The sequence below is a fragment of the Oryctolagus cuniculus genome, chromosome 4 (genome assembly GCF_964237555.1).
Source record: "Oryctolagus cuniculus chromosome 4, mOryCun1.1, whole genome shotgun sequence".
NCBI classification, from domain to species: Eukaryota; Metazoa; Chordata; class Mammalia; order Lagomorpha; family Leporidae; genus Oryctolagus; species Oryctolagus cuniculus.
Window position 1 is genome coordinate 174,574,525 of NC_091435.1, and position 20,994 is coordinate 174,595,518.

At 61.1% G+C, this 20,994-nt stretch overlaps 1 protein-coding gene across 8 annotated transcripts in view; it reads left to right on the plus strand.

Moving 5' to 3' along the window:
- Positions 1-17,272, plus strand: part of XYLB (xylulokinase) — a 47,733-nt gene extending 30,461 nt beyond the window's left edge. For 4 of the 8 annotated variants that reach the window (XM_070073035.1, XM_070073037.1, XM_070073042.1 and 1 more), the window contains 5 exons: positions 4,059-4,117; positions 9,031-9,118; positions 10,790-10,884; positions 13,434-13,611; positions 16,370-17,272. In XM_070073035.1, coding sequence (XP_069929136.1) covers positions 4,059-4,117; positions 9,031-9,118; positions 10,790-10,884; positions 13,434-13,611; positions 16,370-16,719 — 770 coding nt within the window. In that variant the 3' untranslated portion in view covers positions 16,720-17,272. Of the gene's footprint in view, positions 1-4,058; positions 4,118-9,030; positions 9,119-10,789; positions 10,936-13,433; positions 13,612-16,369 lie in introns of all 8 variants that reach the window. The other 4 variants (XM_070073036.1, XR_011388291.1, XM_070073038.1 and 1 more) reach the window with 4 other exon arrangements.
- The last annotated feature ends 3,722 nt before the right edge of the window (positions 17,273-20,994 follow it).

Sequence of the window (20,994 nt, forward strand, 5' to 3'; positions counted from 1 at the left end):
TGGCGCTGCCGGCGTTGCTGCCTCCAATGCTGTAGAAGCAAGCGCAGGCTTCCCTTCTGGGCGAGGCCTCCTGTCCCAGCAGACCGCCCGTCCCTGCTGGAGGGGCCGTGCGGGCAGTGAGGAGGTGGCAGCCTGCGGGCTCTGAGCGCTGGCTGTGCTGCTCCCCAAGGTCTTCCCCCGAAGGCTGCAGGCGCCAGGGGAGCGGGGTGACTCCGGTGGAAGCCGAGTCCAGCTCCCTCCCCTGGTGACAGCTGCTTTCCGCGTCTGTCTCCGAGTCTGCATTCAGCGCTACTTCACGGCCCCTGCCTGCCCTCGGCCCCCAGGGCTCCGTCCCCAGGGAGCGGCCGGGCTCCGCGGGGACAGCCGTGTCGCTGAGGTCAGATGCCGCGGCTGCTCAGCGTGAGGAGCTGGGAGCCGGACTCGGGCCTCCCGCTTTCTCGGGGGCAGTGGTTTCCCACGCCACAGCCAATACTTAGACTTGCTGCCTGTAACTCTGTCGCCGGGGCTGGCCTTGTGGCACAGCTAGGTAGTCTGCGAGTGTGACACCCACACCCACAGCCCGTCTCAGAGTCCTGGCTGCCCCACTTCCAGTCCCGCTCCCAGCCAAAACACCAGGAAAGCCGCAGCGGACGGCGCAAGAACGTGGGCCCCAACACCAACGTGGGAGACCCAGATGGCCTGGCCCAGCCCCGGCCTTTGCAGCCATCTGGGGAGTGACCCAGCAGATGGAAGCACTCTGTTTCTGTCTCTTCCTCTCTTTCCTTCTCACTGTAACTCTGCCTTTCAAATTCAGTAACTCATTGATTTTAAAAAACTGTTGCCAATTTGATGGGTAGTGACTGGTATCTCAATGCTGGTTTAGTTATGTTTCTTTCATTAATAATGAGCTTGGGGCTGGCATTGTGGTGTAGAGTTAAGCTGCCTCCTGCAATGCTGGCATCCCGTATGGGCACCGGTTCAAGTCCCGGCTGCTCTACTTCCAATCCAGCTCCCTGCTGATGCACCTGGGAAAGCAGTGGAGGGCGGCCCAAGGGCTTGGGCCCCAATACGCACCTGGGAGACCCAGAGGAAGCTCCTGGCTCCTGGCTTCAGCCTGGCCAAGCCCCAGCCGCTTTAGCCATTTGGGGAGTGAACCAGCAGATGGAAGATCTCTCTCTCTCCCTATTTCTCTCTTTGTAACCTTACCTTTCAAATAAATAAATAAATAAATGAAAAAAACAATGAGTGCAGACTGCTCTTTGTGACCTTGACTTCTTCCTCTGTTCTTGGCTATTTCTGTGCTACCTGTTTCCCTGTTGAGTTTCTTTTTTCTTCCTGAGCTGCTGCAGTTTCTTGCATACTCAGAGTATTTTGTCCTTGTCGGTTTTCCGTGTTGCAGACATCTCTCATTTGTCTGTCGATCTCCTAGGGTGTCAGCAATTGAACAGAATTTTGATGAAATTAAAACCCTTAATTTTTTGCCTTACACGTCACGTTTTTGAGATGGAAAGAGGTTTTTTCCTTGCTCTGGTGTCACAGTTTTGCGTTTCCTTCTGTTCTGTGCTGCTTCTACATTCGCTGCCTTGATGCGCAGTCTCTGTGAATGGTGTGGGTGGGGGTCTCTGCAGTTTCTCCCCCTGCGTCCATCTGGTTTTCCCAGCGCTGTCCCCTGGGCATTGCTTTCTCCCGTCCGTGTCGGGTCCCCTTTTCAGCACTGCTCAAGTTCCTGTCCCTGCAGGCGTCTCCCCGGCCCCTCGTCCACTGCCCTGTCTGCTGGTCTGTCCTTGGGACAGATGACGGTTCTGGGGACGGTGGCTCTGCTGTGTAGCTGTGCCGGTTGGCGAGGGCTGTGGTGACAGTGCCTCCGCCAGAGTGGCTTTAGCAGCAGTGACTTGTCCTCTCCCAGTCCCGTGGGCTGCAGGTCTGAGGCCCCGGTGTGGGGCTGGCTGGCTTCAGGAGCCTCCCTGCGGCTCACTGTGTCCTGCCTGTGTCGCCGTGCTGGCCTCCCCGCGGCTCGCGGGCCCCTCCTGTGTCCTGCCTGTGTCGCCGTGCTGGCCTCCCCGCGGCTCGCGGGCCCCTCCTGTGTCCTGCCTGTGTCGCCGTGCTGGCCTCCCCGCGGCTCGCGGGCCCCTCCTGTGTCCTGCCTGTGTCGCCGTGCTGGCCTCCCCGCGGCTCGCAGGGCCCTCCTGTGTCCTGCCTGTGTCGCCGTGCTGGCCTCCCTCCTGTGTCCTGCCTGTGTCGCCGTGCTGGCCTCTCTCCTTGTGAGGCCGTCGGTCTCCACCGTGGTTTACTGTGTGTTCTAATACACACACGCTCTGGCATACCGGGGCTTAGGACTTCTAAGTTGATAGCCCTGGTCTGCCAATAAGGACGGTTTTATTATCTTCTCTCTCTTTTTTAAAAGTTTTATTTGTTTATTTGAAAGGCAGAGTTATAGAGAGGCAGAGGTAGAGGCAGAAAGAGAGAGGTCTTCTATCCGTTGGTTCACTCCCCAATTGGCCGATCCGAAGCCAGGAGCCAGGAGCCAGGAGCTTCTTCCAGGTCTCCCACGTGGGTGCAGGGGCCCAAGGACTTGGGCCATCTTCTACTGCTTTCCCAGGCCACAGCAGAGAGCTGGATCAGAAGAGGAGCAGCCAGAACTAGAACCGGTGCCCAATATGGGATGCCAGCACTGCAGGCCGGGGTGTTAACCCGCTGCGCCACAGCACTGGCCCCCATCTGTGTTCACTTTCTAAATGCCTACAATAGCCAGGGCTGGGCCAGGTTGAAGCCAGGGGCCAGGAACTCCATCCCCGCCTCCCGCACAGGGGACAGGGGCCCAAGCATTTGAACTGTCATTGGCTGCCACCCAGGGTGCACGTGAGCAGGAAGCTGAATTGAAGTGAAGTAGCCAGGACATGAGCCGGCGCGCTGATATGGCATGGCGCCTTAACCTACCACGTTACCTGCAACCAGTAGTTGTGTTTCTAACTTGACAAAACATGAGATTTGCAGTGCATTTTGAACATATGGCCTTGATAATTTAAGGGAGTCCCCTCTATTCCTGGGTTGTTGGTTTTTTTTTAAGAATAACAACAGGGGCCAGCGCCGTGGCTCACTTGGTTAATCCTCCGCCTATGGCGCCGGCATCCCGGGTTCTAGTCCCGGTCGGGGCGCCGGATCCTGTCCCGGTTGCTCCTCTTCCAGGCCAGCTCTCTGCTGTGGCCCAGGAGGGCAGTGCAGGATAGCCCAAGTGCTTGGGCCCTGCACCCCATGGGAGACCAGGAAGAAGCACCTGGCTCCTGGCTTTGGATCGGCACAGCACCGTCTGTAGTGGCCATTTGGGGAGTGAGCCAACGGAGGGAAGATCTTTCTCTGTCTCTCTCTCTCACTGTCTAACTCTGTCTGTAAAATAAATTTTATATATATATATATATATATATATATCTTTCTCTGTCTCTCTCTCTCACTGTCTAATTCTGTCTGTAAAATAAATTTTATATATATATATATATATATATATATATATATATATATATATAAAAAGAATAACAACAGTGAGGCAGTCTGGTGGGTGGGCGATGTCCAGAAGCAGACCACACGTGACAGGTGACAGGCGTGGCTGCGTGGTCTGAGGGGGCGATGGTGGGCAGTGCCCAGAAGTAGACCACATGTGACAGGTGACAGGCGTGGCTGTGTGGTCTGAAGGGGCGATGGCCCCTGTGGGTGGCCAGTGCCTCAGAAGTAGACCACACGTGACAGGTGACAGGTGTGGCTGTGTGGTCTAAGGGGGTGATGGTGGGCAGTGCCCAGAAGTAGACCACACGTGACAGGTGACAGGCGTGGCTGTGTGGTCTAAGGGGGTGATGGTGGCCAGTGCCTCAGAAGCAAACCACACGTGACAGGTGACAGGCGTGGCTATGTGGTCTAAGGGGGTGATGGTGGGCAGTGCCCAGAAGTAGACCACACATGACAGGTGACAGGCGTGGCTGTGTGGCCTAAGGGGGCGGTGGCCCTGAGACTGAGGAATGCTGGGAAATAGCCCTGTGTCTGCCTTGGGGAATGGCCACATCCACTCATCTTTCTCGCTTCCCTTGCAGTGCCCAAGACAAAGATTTTGGCCACAGGCGGGGCCTCCCACAACAGAGACCTGCTCCAGGTAGGTGTGATAGCCCCGTCTGAGAGGCAGAGGCTCAGCGGGAGGGGTCGCCTCCGTCCCACGCTTCCCACACTGTGAGCAGGTTCTGTGCCACGTCCACGGGGTTCTGCTGTCCCCCCACGTCCACGGGGTTCTTCTGTTCCCCCCACGTCCACGGGGTTCTGCTGTTCCCCCCACGTCCATGGGGTTCTGTCCCCCCCACCCACATCCACGGGTTCTTCTGTTCCCCCCACGTCCACGGGGTTCTGCTGTCCCCCCACATCCACGGGGTTCTGCTGTCCCCCCACGTCCATGGGGTTCTGCTGTTCCCCCCACGTCCACGGGGTTCTGCTGTCCCCCCCACGTCCATGGGGTTCTACTATTCCCCCCCACATCCACAGGGTTCTGCTGTCCCCCCACGTCCACAGGGTTCTGCTGTTCCCCCCACCCACATCCATGGGGTTCTGCTGTCCCCCCCCCCACATCCACGGGGTTCTGCTGTTCCCCCACGTCCACGGGGTTCTTCTGTTCCCCCCACGTCCATGGGGTTCTGCTGTCCCCCCCACCCACATCCACGGGGTTCTGCTGTCCCCCCCACCCACATCCACAGGGTTCTGCTGTTCCCCCCACGTCCATGGGGTTCTGCTGTCCCCCCCCCACATCCACGGGGTTCTGCTGTTCCCCCCACATCCACGGGGTTCTGTCCCCCCCACCCACATCCACGGGGTTCTGCTGTTCCCCCCACGTCCACGGGGTTCTGCTGTCCCCCCACGTCCACGGGGTTCTGCTGTTCCCCCCCACGTCCACGGGGTTCTGCTGTCCCCCCACGTCCACGGGGTTCTGCTGTCCCCCCACATCCACGGGGTTCTACTGTTCCCCCCACGTCCACGGGGTTCTGCTGTCCCCCCACGTCCACGGGGTCCTGCTATCCCCCACATCCACGGGGTTCTGCTGTTCCCCCCACGTCCACGGGGTTCTGCTGTCCCCCCACGTCCACGGGGTTCTGCTGTTCCCCCCACGTCCATGGGGTTCTGCTGTTCCCCCCCACGTCCACGGGGTTCTGCTGTCCCCCCACGTCCACGGGGTTCTGCTGTCCCCCCACATCCATGGGGTTCTACTGTTCCCCCCACGTCCACGGGGTTCTGCTGTCCCCCCACGTCCACGGGGTCCTGCTATCCCCCACATCCACGGGGTTCTGCTGTCCCCCACGTCCACAGGGATCTGCTGTCCCCCCACGTCCATGGGGTTCTGCTGTCCCCCCACGTCCACGGGGTTCTGCTGTCCCCCCACGTCCACGGGGTTCTGCTGTTCCCCCCACATCCACGGGGTTCTGCTGTCCCCCCACGTCCATGGGGTTCTGTCCCCCCCACGTCCACGGGGTTCTGCTGTCCCCCCACGTCCACAGGGTTCTGCTGTCCCCCACGTCCATGGGGTTCTGCTCTCCCCCCACATCCACGGGGTTCTGCTGTTCCCCCCACATCCACGGGGTTCTGCTGTTCCCCCCACGTCCACGGGGTTCTGCTGTTCCCACCATGTCCACGGGGTTCTGCTGTCCCCCCACGTCCATGGGGTTCTGTCCCCCCCACGTCCACGGGGTTCTGCTGTCCCCCCACGTCCACAGGGTTCTGCTGTCCCCCACGTCCATGGGGTTCTGTCCCCCCCACGTCCACGGGGTTCTGCTGTCCCCCCACGTCCACAGGGTTCTGCTGTCCCCCACGTCCATGGGGTTCTGCTGTTCCCCCCACATCCACGGGGTTCTGCTGTCCCCCCACGTCCATGGGGTTCTGTCCCCCCCACGTCCACGGGGTTCTGCTGTCCCCCCACGTCCACGGGGTTCTGCTGTCCCCCCACGTCCACGGGGTTCTGCTGTTCCCCCCACATCCACGGGGTTCTGCTGTCCCCCCACGTCCATGGGGTTCTGTCCCCCCCACGTCCACGGGGTTCTGCTGTCCCCCCACGTCCACAGGGTTCTGCTGTCCCCCACGTCCATGGGGTTCTGCTCTCCCCCCACATCCACGGGGTTCTGCTGTTCCCCCCACATCCACGGGGTTCTGCTCTCCCCCCACATCCACGGGGTTCTGCTGTTCCCCCCACGTCCACGGGGTTCTGCTGTTCCCACCATGTCCACGGGGTTCTGCTGTCCCCCCGACGTCCACGGGGTTCTGCTGTTCCCACCACGTCCACGGGGTTCTGCTGTTCCTTCCACGTCCACGGGGTTCTGCTGTTCCCACCATGTCCACGGGGTTCTGCTGTCTCCCCGACGTCCACGGGGTTCTGCTGTTCCCCCCACGTCCACGGGGTTCTGCTGTTCCCACCATGTCCACGGGGTTCTGCTGTCCCCCCACGTCCATGGGGTTCTGTCCCCCCCACGTCCACGGGGTTCTGCTCTCCCCCCACGTCCACAGGGTTCTGCTGTCCCCCACGTCCATGGGGTTCTGCTGTTCCCCCCACATCCACGGGGTTCTGCTGTCCCCCCACGTCCATGGGGTTCTGTCCCCCCCACGTCCACGGGGTTCTGCTGTCCCCCCACGTCCACGGGGTTCTGCTGTCCCCCCACGTCCACGGGGTTCTGCTGTTCCCCCCACATCCACGGGGTTCTGCTGTCCCCCCACGTCCACGGGGTTCTGCTGTCCCCCCCACGTCCACGGGGTTCTGCTGTCCCCCCACGTCCACAGGGTTCTGCTGTCCCCCACGTCCATGGGGTTCTGCTCTCCCCCCACATCCACGGGGTTCTGCTGTTCCCCCCACATCCACGGGGTTCTGCTCTCCCCCCACATCCACGGGGTTCTGCTGTTCCCCCCACGTCCACGGGGTTCTGCTGTTCCCACCATGTCCACGGGGTTCTGCTGTCCCCCCGACGTCCACGGGGTTCTGCTGTTCCCACCACGTCCACGGGGTTCTGCTGTTCCTTCCACGTCCACGGGGTTCTGCTGTTCCCACCATGTCCACGGGGTTCTGCTGTCTCCCCGACGTCCACGGGGTTCTGCTGTTCCCACCATGTCCACGGGGTTCTGCTGTCCCCCCACGTCCACGGGGTTCTTCTGTTCCCCCACGTCCACGGGGTTCTCCTTGGACAGCCCTCTGGCCTCTGGCGTTGGGTGGAGGCTGCCTGCCTGCTGCACGGCAAACCTGCCGTCCGAGGCCCAAGCTCTGGTCTTCCTCTGGCTCTGCTCTGCCCAGGTAGCCATCTCTGCTCCTCCAGTTGTTCCTAAAACACAGGTGCTGGACTTCTCTGGATTTTTGTTCCTTCAATAATGCCAGAAACAGAAGGGCACTTCCAAAGTCTATGGAACAAGAATTAACGGATGTTTGGTTTCGTCCAAACTTTTGGAATCCATGCATAATTTTTTCAGATTTATTTATTGATTTGAAAGGCAGAATTACAGAGAAAGAGAGAGAAGGAGAGACAGAGAGAGAGAGAGGTCTTCCCTCTGCTGGTCACTCCCCAAGTGGCTGCAATGTCCAGGGCTGGGCCAGGCTGGAGCCAGGAGCCAGGAGCTTCCGGGTCTCCCACAGGGTGCAGGGGCCCAACCACTTGGGCCGACCTCCGCTGTTTCCCAAGGCGCGTTAGCAGGGAGCTGCATTGGAAGTGGAGCAGCCAGGGCTGGAACCAGTGCCCGTGCGGGATGCCGGCGCTGCAGATGGCGGCTTAACCCACTGTGCCACAGCGCCAGCCCCAGTGCATAGCGTTTTTTGTAACACACATTTCTCATGAACTGCTTTTTTATCTGGAGGGCAGAATGACAGAAAAAGGGAGAGACAGAGATAAGGATTTTCTGTCTGTTGGTTCACTCTCCCAAATGGCCATAGTGGCCAGGGCTGGGCCAGGCTGAAGCCAGGAGCCAGGAACGCTACCTGGGTCTCCCAAGCACTTGGGCCATCTTGTGCTGCTTTCGCAGGAGCATTAGCAGGGAGCTGGATGGAAGTGGAGCAGCTGGTGCCGGATCCAGCACTCTAGCGTGGGCTGCTGTGTGCCAGGCCGCGGCTTAGCCTGCAGCACCACAGCACCGGCCCCCTCATGCACTATCTGAACATCCACATGCGTGGATTTAAAAATTGTTTGCAGCAAAGTAACTGTACTAATCCCGTTTTCTAAACTTTCGAAGTGCCCTCGTGGAGGTGGGAGCCACCTGCAGACGTCGGCCACTCGGGCTGTCACTTCCCAGGGCATCGGCTCCTCTCGTGGGAGGGGAGCGCTGTGCATGTGTGGCCGTGGCCGGAGGCTGCCTTGGCTTGGCGAGTCACGGGTCGGCTGCTGGCTTGTGGTGGTCCCGTCTCAGCTAAGAGTCTCAGGCAGAAGCATGCAGGGGGCTCTTCTGGAAGTGCTTTGTTGAGAGCGTGCTCTCGGAGGAGGGCAGGGAGGACGGGGTGGGCAGGGGAGAAGGGTGCATAAGGGCCGGGTCCTGCCTGGAGTCTGGTCAGCTCCGTTCCGTGCTCTGTTGGAGGGACTGCACCACGAAGAGCTTCTGCCTTGAGTCGGGGGGCCAGTGAGCCCGGGGAGGGGGAAAGGTGGCCCCCTTGGCCAGGCTTGGTCTTCTCGCGGAGGGAGTGCTGGGAGCCAGCGGCAGCCACGACTCCACAGTGCCACTGTGGGGTGCATAGTGGGCTGGTGCCAACGACCCGGGCGGGCAATCAGTAGGACCTGCAGTGACACCAGCGGTCAGCCAGGACGCCCGGGGTCTTTTCCAAGTGAGGTCCTCCGGTCTAAATCCATGCAGTTTAGTTTCCGCGTCAGCCTGCAAGAGCGCACCATCATCCCTGGGTCGCCGGGCTGCATGAGCAGGTCTGCTTCTGCGGAGGCCGCGGTGCAGGGACGCCGGGGATGCGGAGAGCCTGGCACACGCACGCCCGCCTGCCCGCCTGCCCGCGTGCCCGCCCGCCCACCTGCCCTCTAAGAACCGCCCGGCGCTTGAGAGCCTCCCTGTGCTTCCCAGGTGCTCGCGGACGTGTTCGGTGCCCCCGTCTACGTCGCGGACACTGCCAACTCGGCCTGTGTGGGCTCTGCGTACCGAGCTTTTCATGGTAGGTCGACGGGTGAGGGGCACCTGGGTCTGGGGGTGGCTGGGCTCGGGGTGGGAGTCCTGGGGGCTGTAGCTTCATTGGGCTCCCTCCCACCGAGCCAGAACCGACACACGGCCTCTGTTCCTCTGTTCTCTGCTTGAAGTGGGGAGAGGGAACCTGGGCCATAGCTGAGCGAGGTCTGATTAGGGCTAACTCAGAGTCAGCACTGGGGCATGCTGCCGGCAGGAAGGCCACATGTGGCAGGTGGCAGGCGTGGCTGCGTGGTCCACGGGGGCTGGTTCTGGCCGGCCGGGCAGGAGAGCTGCAGCAAGCCCAGCGCTGTCCTCCCAGCAAGAGCAGGAGGCTGGGACCAAGCTCACGGCTTCCCACCCGCGCAGGCCAGGACCCTGGACAGCTCCGTGGAGGCCCCCTGCGCCGGCGCACCCTGAGATGCAGAATCGACACTGCCCGGCCTGGGCGAGTTGTGGAGGGAGTGCAGGCCTCGGGGTGTCCTGCTGCGGTGGTCAGCCTACCCTGGCCTCTGCCCGCCCAGGACCCCTTCAGCTGTGCCTGGGGCACACGTGTGCCTCCAGGGCGTGTGCTTTGTCTCTCGTAGTTCTGTCCTTTACCGGCTCGCCCTTAACCCTTCAGCTTAGCTATTGAACCGTGTTTCTGTTAATATTGAGAATTAATCAGGGAACAAACCTTTCTCTTAACAATTAACCTCTTACTCCCCCACCCCCACCCACCCACCTCTCCCTACCTCACACCACCTCCCGTATCAAGATCGCTTGGGGATTCATTTCCACATTAAATTACATTTTGTAACATATCGGCTCTTATTGGTGCTAACCTCTGAGGTTTTCTTTTCTTTCTTGTTTAGATTTATTTATTTGAAAGGCAGAGTGATAGAGAGAGAGAGAGAGAGACACTGAGATAGAAATCTTCCATCCAGTGGCTCATTCCCCAAACAGCTGCAGCGGCACAGACGGAGCCAGGCTGAAGCCAGGCGCCCAGAACTCTGTCTGGACCTCCACTTGGGTTCGGGGCCCACACACTCTGTCTTCTGTTCCCTTCCCAGGCACATTAGCTGGATTGGAAGAGAAGGGGCTGGTGCTATGGTGTAGCGAGTTCAGCCACCACCTGCAATACTGGCATCCCGTATGGGTACCAGTTTGTGTCCTGGCTGCTCCACTTCTGATGGAGCTCCCTGCCAGTGGCCTCGAAAAAGCAGTGAAGGATGGCCCAAGTGTCTGGACCTCTGACACCCACATGGGAGACCTGGACCAAGCTCCTGGCCCCTGGCTTTGACCTGACTCAGGCTGGGCCGTTGTGGCCATCTGGGGAGTGAACCAGTGGATAGAAGATCTCTCTCTCTCTCTCTCTCTCTCTCTGTCTGTCCCTCACTGTCTCTGTAGCTGGTTTTGTTGGAATACACAACCCAGGTGAGTACTGGAGAGAATTCGGTTTAAGAACATTTTATCCGGGCCAGCGTTGAGGTACAAGGGATTAAGTCGCGGCCTGCAGTGCCGGCATCCCGTAGCAGAGCGCTGGCTCCGGCTGGCTGCTCGGCTTCTGGGAAAGCAGCAGACAATGGCCTTTAAATAGGAAAGACCATTTCTCTGCCCCAGCGGGGCCATCGGTGCCATTTAGGGTTGTGTGTGCTGATACGAAGTGACCTTTGCCCCCTAGGCCTTGCAGGCGGCACAGACGTGGCCTTTGCAGACGTTGTGAAGCTGGCCCCGAGTCCCAGACTGGCTGCCTCCCCGCACCCCGGGGCCTCTCAGGTGAGACACCGGCCCACGTCACAGCCGTTGCGTTGTGGGAAGCCAATCCAGGTATCTTTTTCCCCAGGAAGTGCAGTTTTTCTTTGTTATCCACATTGAACTCCATGTGCGCAACTAAAGGGGACCTCCTGCTTTTTAGAAGATCCAGGCAGAGCGGCCGGCGGGCTGTCGCTCTCCGACGCTGCTGACGTGGCAGCCTGGAGCTGTGGGCAGCAGGTGCGGCCTCACGGCCCGAGACTCGGGCACTGAAGCCTGAGGCGCTGCGTTTCTAGCGCTCACCTCCCGGGGCTGGACCCACGGGAGCTGTGCAGCCTCCCTCCCAGGAAACCGCTGGGGAGGCAGACCCCACGTGTCGTAGGGGGTTCTCCAGGGTCCGGGGGGTTGGTGAGGACGTGGGGTGCTGCGTGCAGGACTGGGCAGAGGGGAGCAGACGGCGAGCTCCAGCGTGACCTCGGCCAGTGAGGGGGGGAGGGGGGGAGCTCGCCAGCCGCCGTGGGTGGGGCGAGGCAGCCTCTGCAACAGGAGCCGCCTCCCCCCCCCCCCCCCCGGGCCGTGGGCTGAGCCCGTGTGCCGCAGCACTCCCACCTTAGTCCTGATGCAGAGTCCGGGAGGCGCACCCGTCATGCCTGCCTGCAGAAGGTTCTCGCAGTCCCGGCGCGGGGCAGCGGCTGTGCCTTGCCGGAACCGACCACGAAGGGCTGGAGATTTCCCCAAGTCACGGGCTAACCAGTGAGCCTGCGTGGCTTCGGGGATGTAGGCAGAAGACACGAGACTCGCGGGTCAGACAGAAGTGTCAGACAGCCTCGGCTTCCCCCAGAGCGACGCACGGTGGTGCCAGGCCATCCCTCTCTGTGTGACAGCCGCGGGGGCCCGAGCTCCAGGAACTCCCAGCCTTATAAGGACCCGCAGCAGCGCTGCGCACACTCTGCGCGCTCCCGTGTGTCCTCAGCGCTGTGCGCACTCTGCGCGCTCCCGTCCGCCCTCAGCGCTGCGCGCACTCTGCCCACTCCCGTCCGCCCTCAGCGCTGCGCGCACTCTGCCCGCTCCCGTCCGTCCTCAGCGCTGCGTGCACTCTGCGCGCTCCCGTCCGTCCTCAGCGCTGCGTGCACTCTGCGCGCTCCCGTGTGTCCTCAGCGCTGCGCGCACTCTGCCCGCTCCTGTCCGCCCTCAGCGCTGCGCGCACTCTGCCCGCTCCCGTCCGCCCTCAGCGCTGCGCGCACTCTGCCGGCTCCTGTCTGCCCTTAGCGCTGCGCGCACTCTGCGCGCTCCCGTGTGTCCTCAGCGATGCGCGCACTCTGCGCGCTCCCTGCGCGCTCCCGTGTGTCCTCAGCGCTGAGCGCACTCTGCGCGCTCCCGTGTGTCCCTAGCACAGTTCTCGCCGCCTGGGAAGCAGCCCTGTGCTTCGGCGTTACAGATGCCCTGGCACAGCGGCCGTCACGCGGCGGGGTGCCGGGAGGAGAAGGGGCTCCCAGCCGCTCTCAGGCGCGCTCATGCTTGCCCAGCGACGGCAAGCCAGCCCCGCGATGTGACGGAGCTTCCGTCGTTCTGTGTGCGTCCCTGTGTTTGAGGGGCCTCTCGGTGCAGCGCAAGGACTGCATTGAGGTAAAGGGTGCTTGGCGTCTGCATCTGACCCCTGCCCTCCCTCACCCTGTGACCTGAGCAGCACACCAAAGCCTCTCTTTCTTTGTGTAGAGGGAACAACTCCTGTCCTGGCTACTTTAATATATATAATTAATATTTATGTATTTGCTTGTTTATTTGAATGGCAGAGTAAAAGGAAGAGAGAGGTCTTCCAATCTCTGCTTTACTGCTCAAATGGCTGCAGCAGCTGCCCTGGGCCAGGACAGAGGCCTCGGGCCGTCTCTCGCTGCTTTCCCAGGCTCATCAGCTGGGAGCTGGACTGGAAGTGGAGCAGCCGGGAGTAAACCGGCGCCCTCTGGGATGCCAGCGCTGCAGGCAACGGCTGAGCCCACTGCGGCATGACGCTGGCCCTGGTGGTCTCATTTCTAAACAGAAAAAGAGTAAATTAAAATAAACAGGCCGGCGCCACGGCTCACTGGGCTGATCCTTCGCCTTGCAGTGCCAGCACAGCGGGTTCTAGACCCGGTCGGGGCGCCGGATTCTGTCCCGGTTGCCCCTCTTCAGGCCAGCTCTCTGCTGTGGCCAGGGAGTGCAGTGGAGGATGGCCCAAGTCCTTGGGCCCTGCACCCCATGGGAAACCAGGAGAAGTACCTGGCTCCTGCCATTGGATCAGCGCAGTGCGCTGGCCGCAGCGCACCGGCCACGGCGGCCATTGAGGGGTGAACCAACGGCAAAGGAAGACCTTTCTGTATCTCTCTCTCACTGTCCACTCTGCCTGTCAAAAAAAAAAAAAAAAAAAGATAACATTTCTGTTTCATTCATTCCATTCTATCCAAAATATTGTCATTTCGAAATGTAACTAGTTAGAAAAGCTACTAATGCGATATTTCTCCTCTTTCCTGTGTGAAGCTCTGAAATGTGATGTGCACGTTCTGCTTAGAGTTCTTGGTGTTCTCTCTTTCTTTGAGGCTCACTTGTTTGATGGCCCAGGGAGCTGGTTGGAGGTGCAGCAGCCGGGACTCAGGCGGCACTCGGAGGGGGTGCCGGCATTGGCAGAGGCGCCAGCCCCTCGGCGTGCGCTCTGTACGCAGAGGCGCGCGTGGCTATGGCTCTGGTCAGATAGTGCCGCTCCGGCTGTGCTCTGGGGTACGGGAGAGCCGGGCCCTCTGGGAATCACGTCCTCACGCCGCTGGTTCAAAAGCAGGGCCAGGGGGAGGCGTGGGGTGTGTGGGGGTCCTGCTCTCACACTGCTTCCTCGCTAGGGAGAGAAGCAACAGGTCTGGTTCCCCGAGCCGCCCTCAAACCCCAGCCGGGCAGACTGGTTGTCCAAAAGGCCGGGGTGGGCTCTGGCTCCTTCTCCCTCTCCAGGAGGAGGCAGCCTAGCTGGAGGTTGTGGGGGAAGCCTCGGGCAGTGAACGGTGGCTCCTGCCTCCCCTGTGGCAGGTGCTCTGCGCAGAGTGTGTCCCACCATCTTCCTGCCCCTCCTGTGGTGGGTGCTCTGCGCAGAGTGTGTCCTACCGTCTTCCTGCCCCCCCCCCCCGTGGCGGGTGCTCTGCGCAGAGTGTGTCCCACGTCTTCCTGCCTCCCCTGTGGCAGGTGCTCTGCGCAGAGTGTGTCCCACCATCTTCCTGCCCCTCCTGTGGCAGGTGCTCTGCACAGAGTGTGTCCCACCGTCTGCCTGCCTCCCCCGTGGGGGGTGCTCTGCGCAGAGTGTGTCCCACCGTCTTCCGTCTTCCTGCCCCTCCCGTGGCGGGTGCTCTGCGCAGAGTGTGTCCCACGTCTTCCTGCCTCCCCCGTGGCAGGTGCTCTGTGCAGAGTGTGTCCCACCGTCTTCCGTCTTCCTGCCTCCCCCGTGGCGGGTGCTCTGCGCAGAGTGTGTCCCACCGTCTTCCTGCCTCCCCCGTGGCGGGTGCTCTGCGCAGAGTGTGTCCCACCGTCTTCCGTCTTCCTGCCTCCCCCGTGGCGGGTGCTCTGTGCAGAGTGTGTCCCACCGTCTTCCTGCCTCCCCCGTGGCTGAGGACACGGCCAGCGCAGGGCCCCACGGGTCGGCTGCAGGGTTTCCGGCTGTGGCCGTCCGTGACCCACCTGCAGGCCGGGCCCCGCCTCCTGCCTTCCTGCTGCAGCCCCAGCAGAAGGGCCCCGGAGAACTCGGGCGGTGGTGGTGTGTCCTCTCCCGCTCAGGTGGACACAGACCAGACCCCCGGGCCCGTGTCTGGATTCCCTAGTGTTCAGTCCAGGCTCGGGCAGCCAGAGGCCTTCCCTGTGGGGCTCTGTCAGGGCTGTGTCGTCCCCTCAGCCCTCACAGGCAGGCCCCTTCCCTCTGGCCCGGGCGGCCTGTGGGGCCATCCTGGACAGCAGGACTGCCCCCAGGAGTGGGCGCTTGTTGCAGAATCCGGCAGGAAAGCGCTGGCTGAGTGGGCCAGTGGGGAAGGCGCGGGGTGCACGCAGTCCCTAGAGGGCCTTCTTGCGGGCCCCCGGTGTGCGGCGGCGTCTGCCTGTCAGTCGGGGCTCTCCCATCCTCCAGGGGCGCCGTGGGTCTCAGGAGCACTTGCAGCCGCAGGCCAACACCGGAGACAAGTGGCGGGCACTGCGAGGGTCTCCTCTTTCCTGGTCTTTCTTTCCTTTCTTTCCTTCCCTCCTTCCCTTCCTTCCCTTCCTTCCTTCCTTCCTTTCTCCTTCCTTCCTTTCTCCTTCCTTCCTTCCTTCCTTCCTTCCTTCCTTCCTTCCTTCCTTCCTTTCTTTCGATTTATTTATTTATTTATTTATTTATTTGAAAGGCAGAGTTACAGAGAGGCAGAGAGTTTTCCATCCTCTGGTTCACTCCCCAAATGGCCTCAATGGCTGGAGCTGGGTTGATCTGAAGCCAGGAGCCAGGAGCTTCTTCCTGGTCTCCCACGTGGGTGCAGGGCCCAAGCACTTGGGTCATCTTCTGCTGCTTTCCCAGCCATAGCGGGGAGTTGCATCAGAAGTGGAGCAGCCGGGATTTGAACCAGCGCCCATATGGGATGGCGGCACTGCAGGCAGTGGCTTTACCCGCTATGCCACAGTGCCAGCTGTGCCTATTACTCTTAATGACTGTAAGATTGTCTGGCTGATGAGCCGTGGTTTCCCAAAGTGGTGGTTCTAGTCTTTCGGCCATAAAGCGCCCCTTTCCTGTTCCCGGAGTTTGACCTGTGGTTAGCTTCCCAGCGGGGTTTTGCCGCAGATCTAGTGCGCATGTCCTGTCAGCAGTGCTAGGGGCACATGGCTCAGGTGAGAGTGGCCTCTGCCTGGGACGCTGCCTCTGGCCCGGGAAAGCCGTGAGGACCCGGTGGGCGGCCCGGCTCTTCACCACGCGCTCCCGTGGCCCAGGTGTGGAAGCCGAGCTGGCTCTCGCGCCTGTGCCGCTGGCTCCCAGCCCCTGGTACCTGCGCTGCAACCTGGCGGGGCCCGAGGGGGAGGTAGACCCTCCCTGGGGAGCTGCGTGACTGCCGGACAGACTGCAGTCCCCAGTGAAGAGGGGCGGCAGCTAGTCTGCGGGTCGGCGTGCCCTCCAGGGCTGGCACCGAGGTCTGCGTCCTCGGCAGAGCACCTCGGAAGCAGAACCACGGGTCCCCAGCTCGGCCCCCGGAGCCGCAGGAGGAAGCCCATTTCCAGTTGTAAGTGAGCCTTAGCCGTGTGTGCCGTGACGCGGCCACTTCTGCGTACGCTCACCAGGGCGTTTTACACGGGTGTGGGTTTGACAGCAAAACTCAGTGTCTGCTCCGCTGTCCAGGCCCACAAAATCTTACGCTGCAGGTTGGACAGCCACCACCTCCTTTAAAGTCGGAAGGCAGGTGCACGGGACATCTGGCTTTAAATGGCAAGTCGCAGGCGATGGACCAGCTCAGCCCTGCGGTCTAAGTGACTCTTTCTGCCCCTCCAGGTCTACGAGGCTCTCTTGCCCCGGTACGCCAGCCTGGAGCAAAGGATCTTGTCCCAGGCACGGTCTGCAGAGTGAGCTCCCCGGGCCCAGGCACCCCGGCCCCGTCTGCTTGGACCCAGGATCCCACTTGGAGGTGTGGCTCCGGTGGCAGGGCCCCTCGTCCCCGTGCTGCGTGGCTCCGCTTGCCCCTGCGGGTTCCTGGGCCTGCCGCAGCCCTGTCCAGGGCCACCCGGAGCTGGCCTCGGCGTGTGGTCCTGGAGATGGGCAGCTGCCTGTGCCCGAGCCAGGAGAGCGCCCCTCTTCCCTCTCTTGTCCCAGGGAGAAGAACAGAGTCTGGGGTGGGCCTCTGACTTTGGTGCCTCCAGAGGCGGAGTTAGAGCTGAGGGAGGAGCCCCGATCCCTACTCCCCTGCTGACCTCACCTGACCCCTTCTCTGGCCCTCACCTTGTCCCCACACCCACCTGTGTGACACGTGCTCCGCCCCAGGCCGCCTGACAGTGTGTTCCCGGGACCACCTGGGGCCGCTCCTTCCCGTCCCTCGTGCCCTTTCTCGGGAGCATGGCCCCAGTGCGGCAGTTCTTGCTTGGCCTGGGCGTCTGTACCCCGCTGAGAAACCTTCTTCCTGCGTCCGTAGGGATGCTGAGTCCCCGCCCCGCCCCCGCCCCGTGTCACTTCACACCGCTCTGTGATCTGACTCCCGCCGGACGTCCACGTGGGTCTTCTGCCATGGCCCTCGCGGGACTTGGGACCCCAGGGAAGCCCAGCTCACGGGGTCTCACCCGCAGCGGCCCCGGCCGTGCATGGGACCAGGGACGTCACTTCTCATGGTGCGGAGCCTGGTGCATGATGGGAAGAGGAAGTGAGATGCTCAACGGAACAGAGAGGAGCACAGAGGGAGACAGCGCCCCCTGCCACCACCCAGAGGACAGCGCCCCTACCACCCAGAGGGAGACAGCGCCCCTACCACACAGAGGACGGCACCCCTACACCACCCAGAGGGAGACAGCACCCCTGCAACACACAGAGGGAGACAGCGCCCCTACAACACACAGAGGACGGCACCCCTACACCACAGAGGACAGCACCCCTACCACACAGAGGGAGACAGCGCCCCCTGCCACCACACAGAGGACAGCGCCCCTACCACACAGAGGGAGACAGCGCCCCTGCAACACACAGAGGACAGCACCCCTACCACACAGAGGACAGCGCCCCCTGCCACCACCCAGAGGGAGACAGCGCCCCTACCACACAGAGGACAGTGCCCCTACACCAAACAGAGGACAGCGCCCCTACACCACACAGAGGGAGACAGCACCCCTACACCACAGAGGACAGCGCCCCTACCACACAGAGGGAGACAGCACCCCCTGCCACCACACAGAGGACAGTGCCCCTACCACACAGAGGGAGACAGCGCCCCTGCAACACACAGAGGACAGCACCCCTACCACACAGAGGACAGCGCCCCCTGCCACCACCCAGAGGACAGCGCCCCTACACCACACAGAGGGAGACAGCGCCCCTACACACAGAGGGAGACAGCGCCCCTACCACACAGAGGACAGTGCCCCTACACCACACAGAGGACAGTGCCCCTACACCACACAGAGGGAGACAGCACCCCTACCAACCACACAGAGGGAGACAGCGCCCCTACACCACACAGAGGACAGTGCCCCTACACCACAGGCGCTCCTTGGTGGAGACGTTTGACGTCACTGACCAACAGGAAGGACTAATAGCATTCCACATGAGCTTTACGAAACAGGGACCAGCGGTTGTGACGCCGCGGGTGAGCCTCCACCAGCAGTGCCAGCCTCCCCTGTGGGCACCGGTTCGAGTCCCGGCTGCTCCACCTCCAATCCCGCTCCTGCTAAAGCACCTGGGAAAGCAGTAGAAGATGGCCCATGCGCTTGGCTCTTTCTCCCAGGTGGGAGACTCAGATGGAGTTCCTGGCTCCGGGCTTTGGCGTGGCCATTGTGGCCTTTTGGGCCATGAACCCGTGGATGGGAGATATTTCTGTGTCTCCCCCCTCCCTGTAACTGTGCCTTTCAAATGAATAAATAAAATCTTCAAAGGGGCTGGCACCCTGCGTAGCAGGTGAAGTTTCACTTGTGCCGGCTTCCCATATGTGTGCCGGTTTGAGTCCCGGCTGCTCCACTTCTGATCCCGCTCTCTGCTGTGGCCCAGGAAACAGTAGATGGCCCAGGTCCTTGGGCCCTGCACCCACGTGGGAGACCCAGAGGAGGCTCCTGGCTCCTGGCTTCGGATCAGCCCAGCTCTGGCCCTTGTGGCATCTGGGGAGAGAACCAGGGATGGAAGACCTCTCTCGCTCTCTCTCTCTGCCTCTCTAACTCCACCTTTCCAATAAGTAAATAAATCTTAAAAGAAAGTCTTTAAAAAGAAAAAGGATTGTGGTTGTGAAGAACACCGCAGATCAGAAATGCAGACTCAGAATCAAAATGAAACAGCAATAAGCGTACGTGAGACGAGAGCTGACCACGCCTGGGAAAGGTAAAATCCCAGATGGGAGGCTGCGCACGTCCGGCTGAACGTGGACGCGGCTGCAGTTCCCCACGCTGCCGAGGACGTGGGGACAGAGCTGAGACGCGGAGGCCAGAAGGGACAGGGCAGACGAAGCTGGGGCTCCGCAGAGTTAATATCAGACTCCCCAGGGGCCGGCGCTGCGGCATGGTGGGTGGAGCCATCACTCGAGCTGCTGACATCCCGTGTGGCTGCCGGTTCAAGACCCGGCTGCTCCACTTCCAACCTAGCTCCCTGCTAGTGCACCTGGGAAAGCAGCAGGAGGTGGCCCAAGTGCTTGGGTTCCTGAGACCCTTGTGGGAGACCCAGATGAAGCCCCTGGCTCCTGGCTTCCGCCTGGCCCAGGCCTGGCTGTTGTGGCCATCTGGAAAGTGAACCAGCGGATGGAAGATTCTCTCTCTAACCCTGACTTTCAAATAAATAAATACATCTTTTTTGTTTTTGAAGAAAAGGAGAATTAACAGCATAAAAGGTGAACTCTCAAAGGCAATAGGAAAGAACAGATAGCGTTACCACTGGGATAGAAGTGCAGGGGCAGGCGGAGCAGGTGACGCCACCACTTGGGCGACCTCATCCCGCAGCCGAGTAGCTGGGTTCAGCCCCAGCCCCTCCGTTTCTTATCTAGCTTCTGGCAGGTGCCTTCTGGGAGACAGCAGGAGGCGGCCCAAGTGCTTGGTCCCCGCCATCCACGTAGAGACCCAGATGGAGTTCTGGCTCCTGGCTTCCGCCTGGCCCAGCCCTGGCTGTTGCGGGCATTTGGGGAACTAACAAGCAGATGGGCGATTTCTCTCTCTCTCTGTCTCTCTCTCTCTCTCTGCCTTTGAAGTAGAGGAAAATAAATAAACATTCAAAAATGAACATGTCTCCCAAGGCTCACACGACAGTGAAGGCAATCCATCCCGTAATGGAAATCGCGTGGTGAATGGAGCGTCAGACCCAGTGAGTGTAGTAAATGCAGACGTCTAGGTCAGCACATCTGAGGACTTGATTCAGAGTGGCTCACAGCCAGCACGTGCTGTCTTGTGTGCGAGAGACTGAAACAGTGAGAAAGACTGGAAAGTGAAGTGTACAGCCCATATGGGTGCCCCTCGAGTCCCGGCTGCTCCACTGCCAATCCAGCTCCCGGCTAATGGTCTGGGGACGCGGAAGATGGCCCACGGGCTTGGGCCCCTGCACCGGTGTGGGAGACCTGGAAGAAGCTGCTGGCTGTGGCTCTGGTCTGGTCCAGCCCTGGCTGTCGTGGCCATCTGGGGAGTGAACCAGCGGGTGGATGTCTCTCTGTAACTGCCTTTCAAGTAAATAAAAAATAAATGAATGAAGTGCGTGTGTGCAGCTGGGTGCTTGTGCTTTGCTCTCTGACCTGGTCATGACGATCTTGCCCCTGGGCTGGTGCTGTGGCCCAGCAGGTTGAGCTACAGTGTGGACACCCACATCCCATATTGGAGTGCCAGTTCCAGCCCCAGCTACTCGGCACTCTGATCCACTTCCTGCCACGAGCCTGGGAAGGTGGCGTGTGATGGCAGACGTCTGTGGGTCCCTCCACCCATCTGGGAGACCTGGATGGAGGGCCGAGCTCCTGGCGTCAGCCTGGCCCAGCACCAGCTGTTGTGTACATGGAAGAGCCCTGTCTTCCTCTCTCACTCTGCTGTCAGATAAACAAACAAAGCTACGTGTTAGAAACAGGAGAATGCTTTTAACTTGTCCTGACCAAAGCCATGCAGGATCAATCTTGGTAGCTAACTGCCCCAGGTGTCTGAGCCCCAAGGAAACCAGAACTGCCCAGGGCAGCCCAGCCCCGTCAGCCAAGGCAGCCTAAATCGCCAGCCTACGCGTGGGCCACGTAAAGACTGTTTGAAGGCATTGCCATGTGAAGTGCTGGAAAACCTTTGCAGAGGCTGGTGCCAAGATGGAAGCCTAGCGTATGTGACGTTGGACGGTGCTGTGGGCAGAGACTGGGGGAGCGGTGAGGAACCATTAAAGAGGCTGAGAGGAGGCCGGCGCCGCAGCTCACTAGGCTAATCCTCCGCCTTGCAGCGCCGGCACACTGGGTTCTAGTCCCGGTCAGGGCACCGGATCCT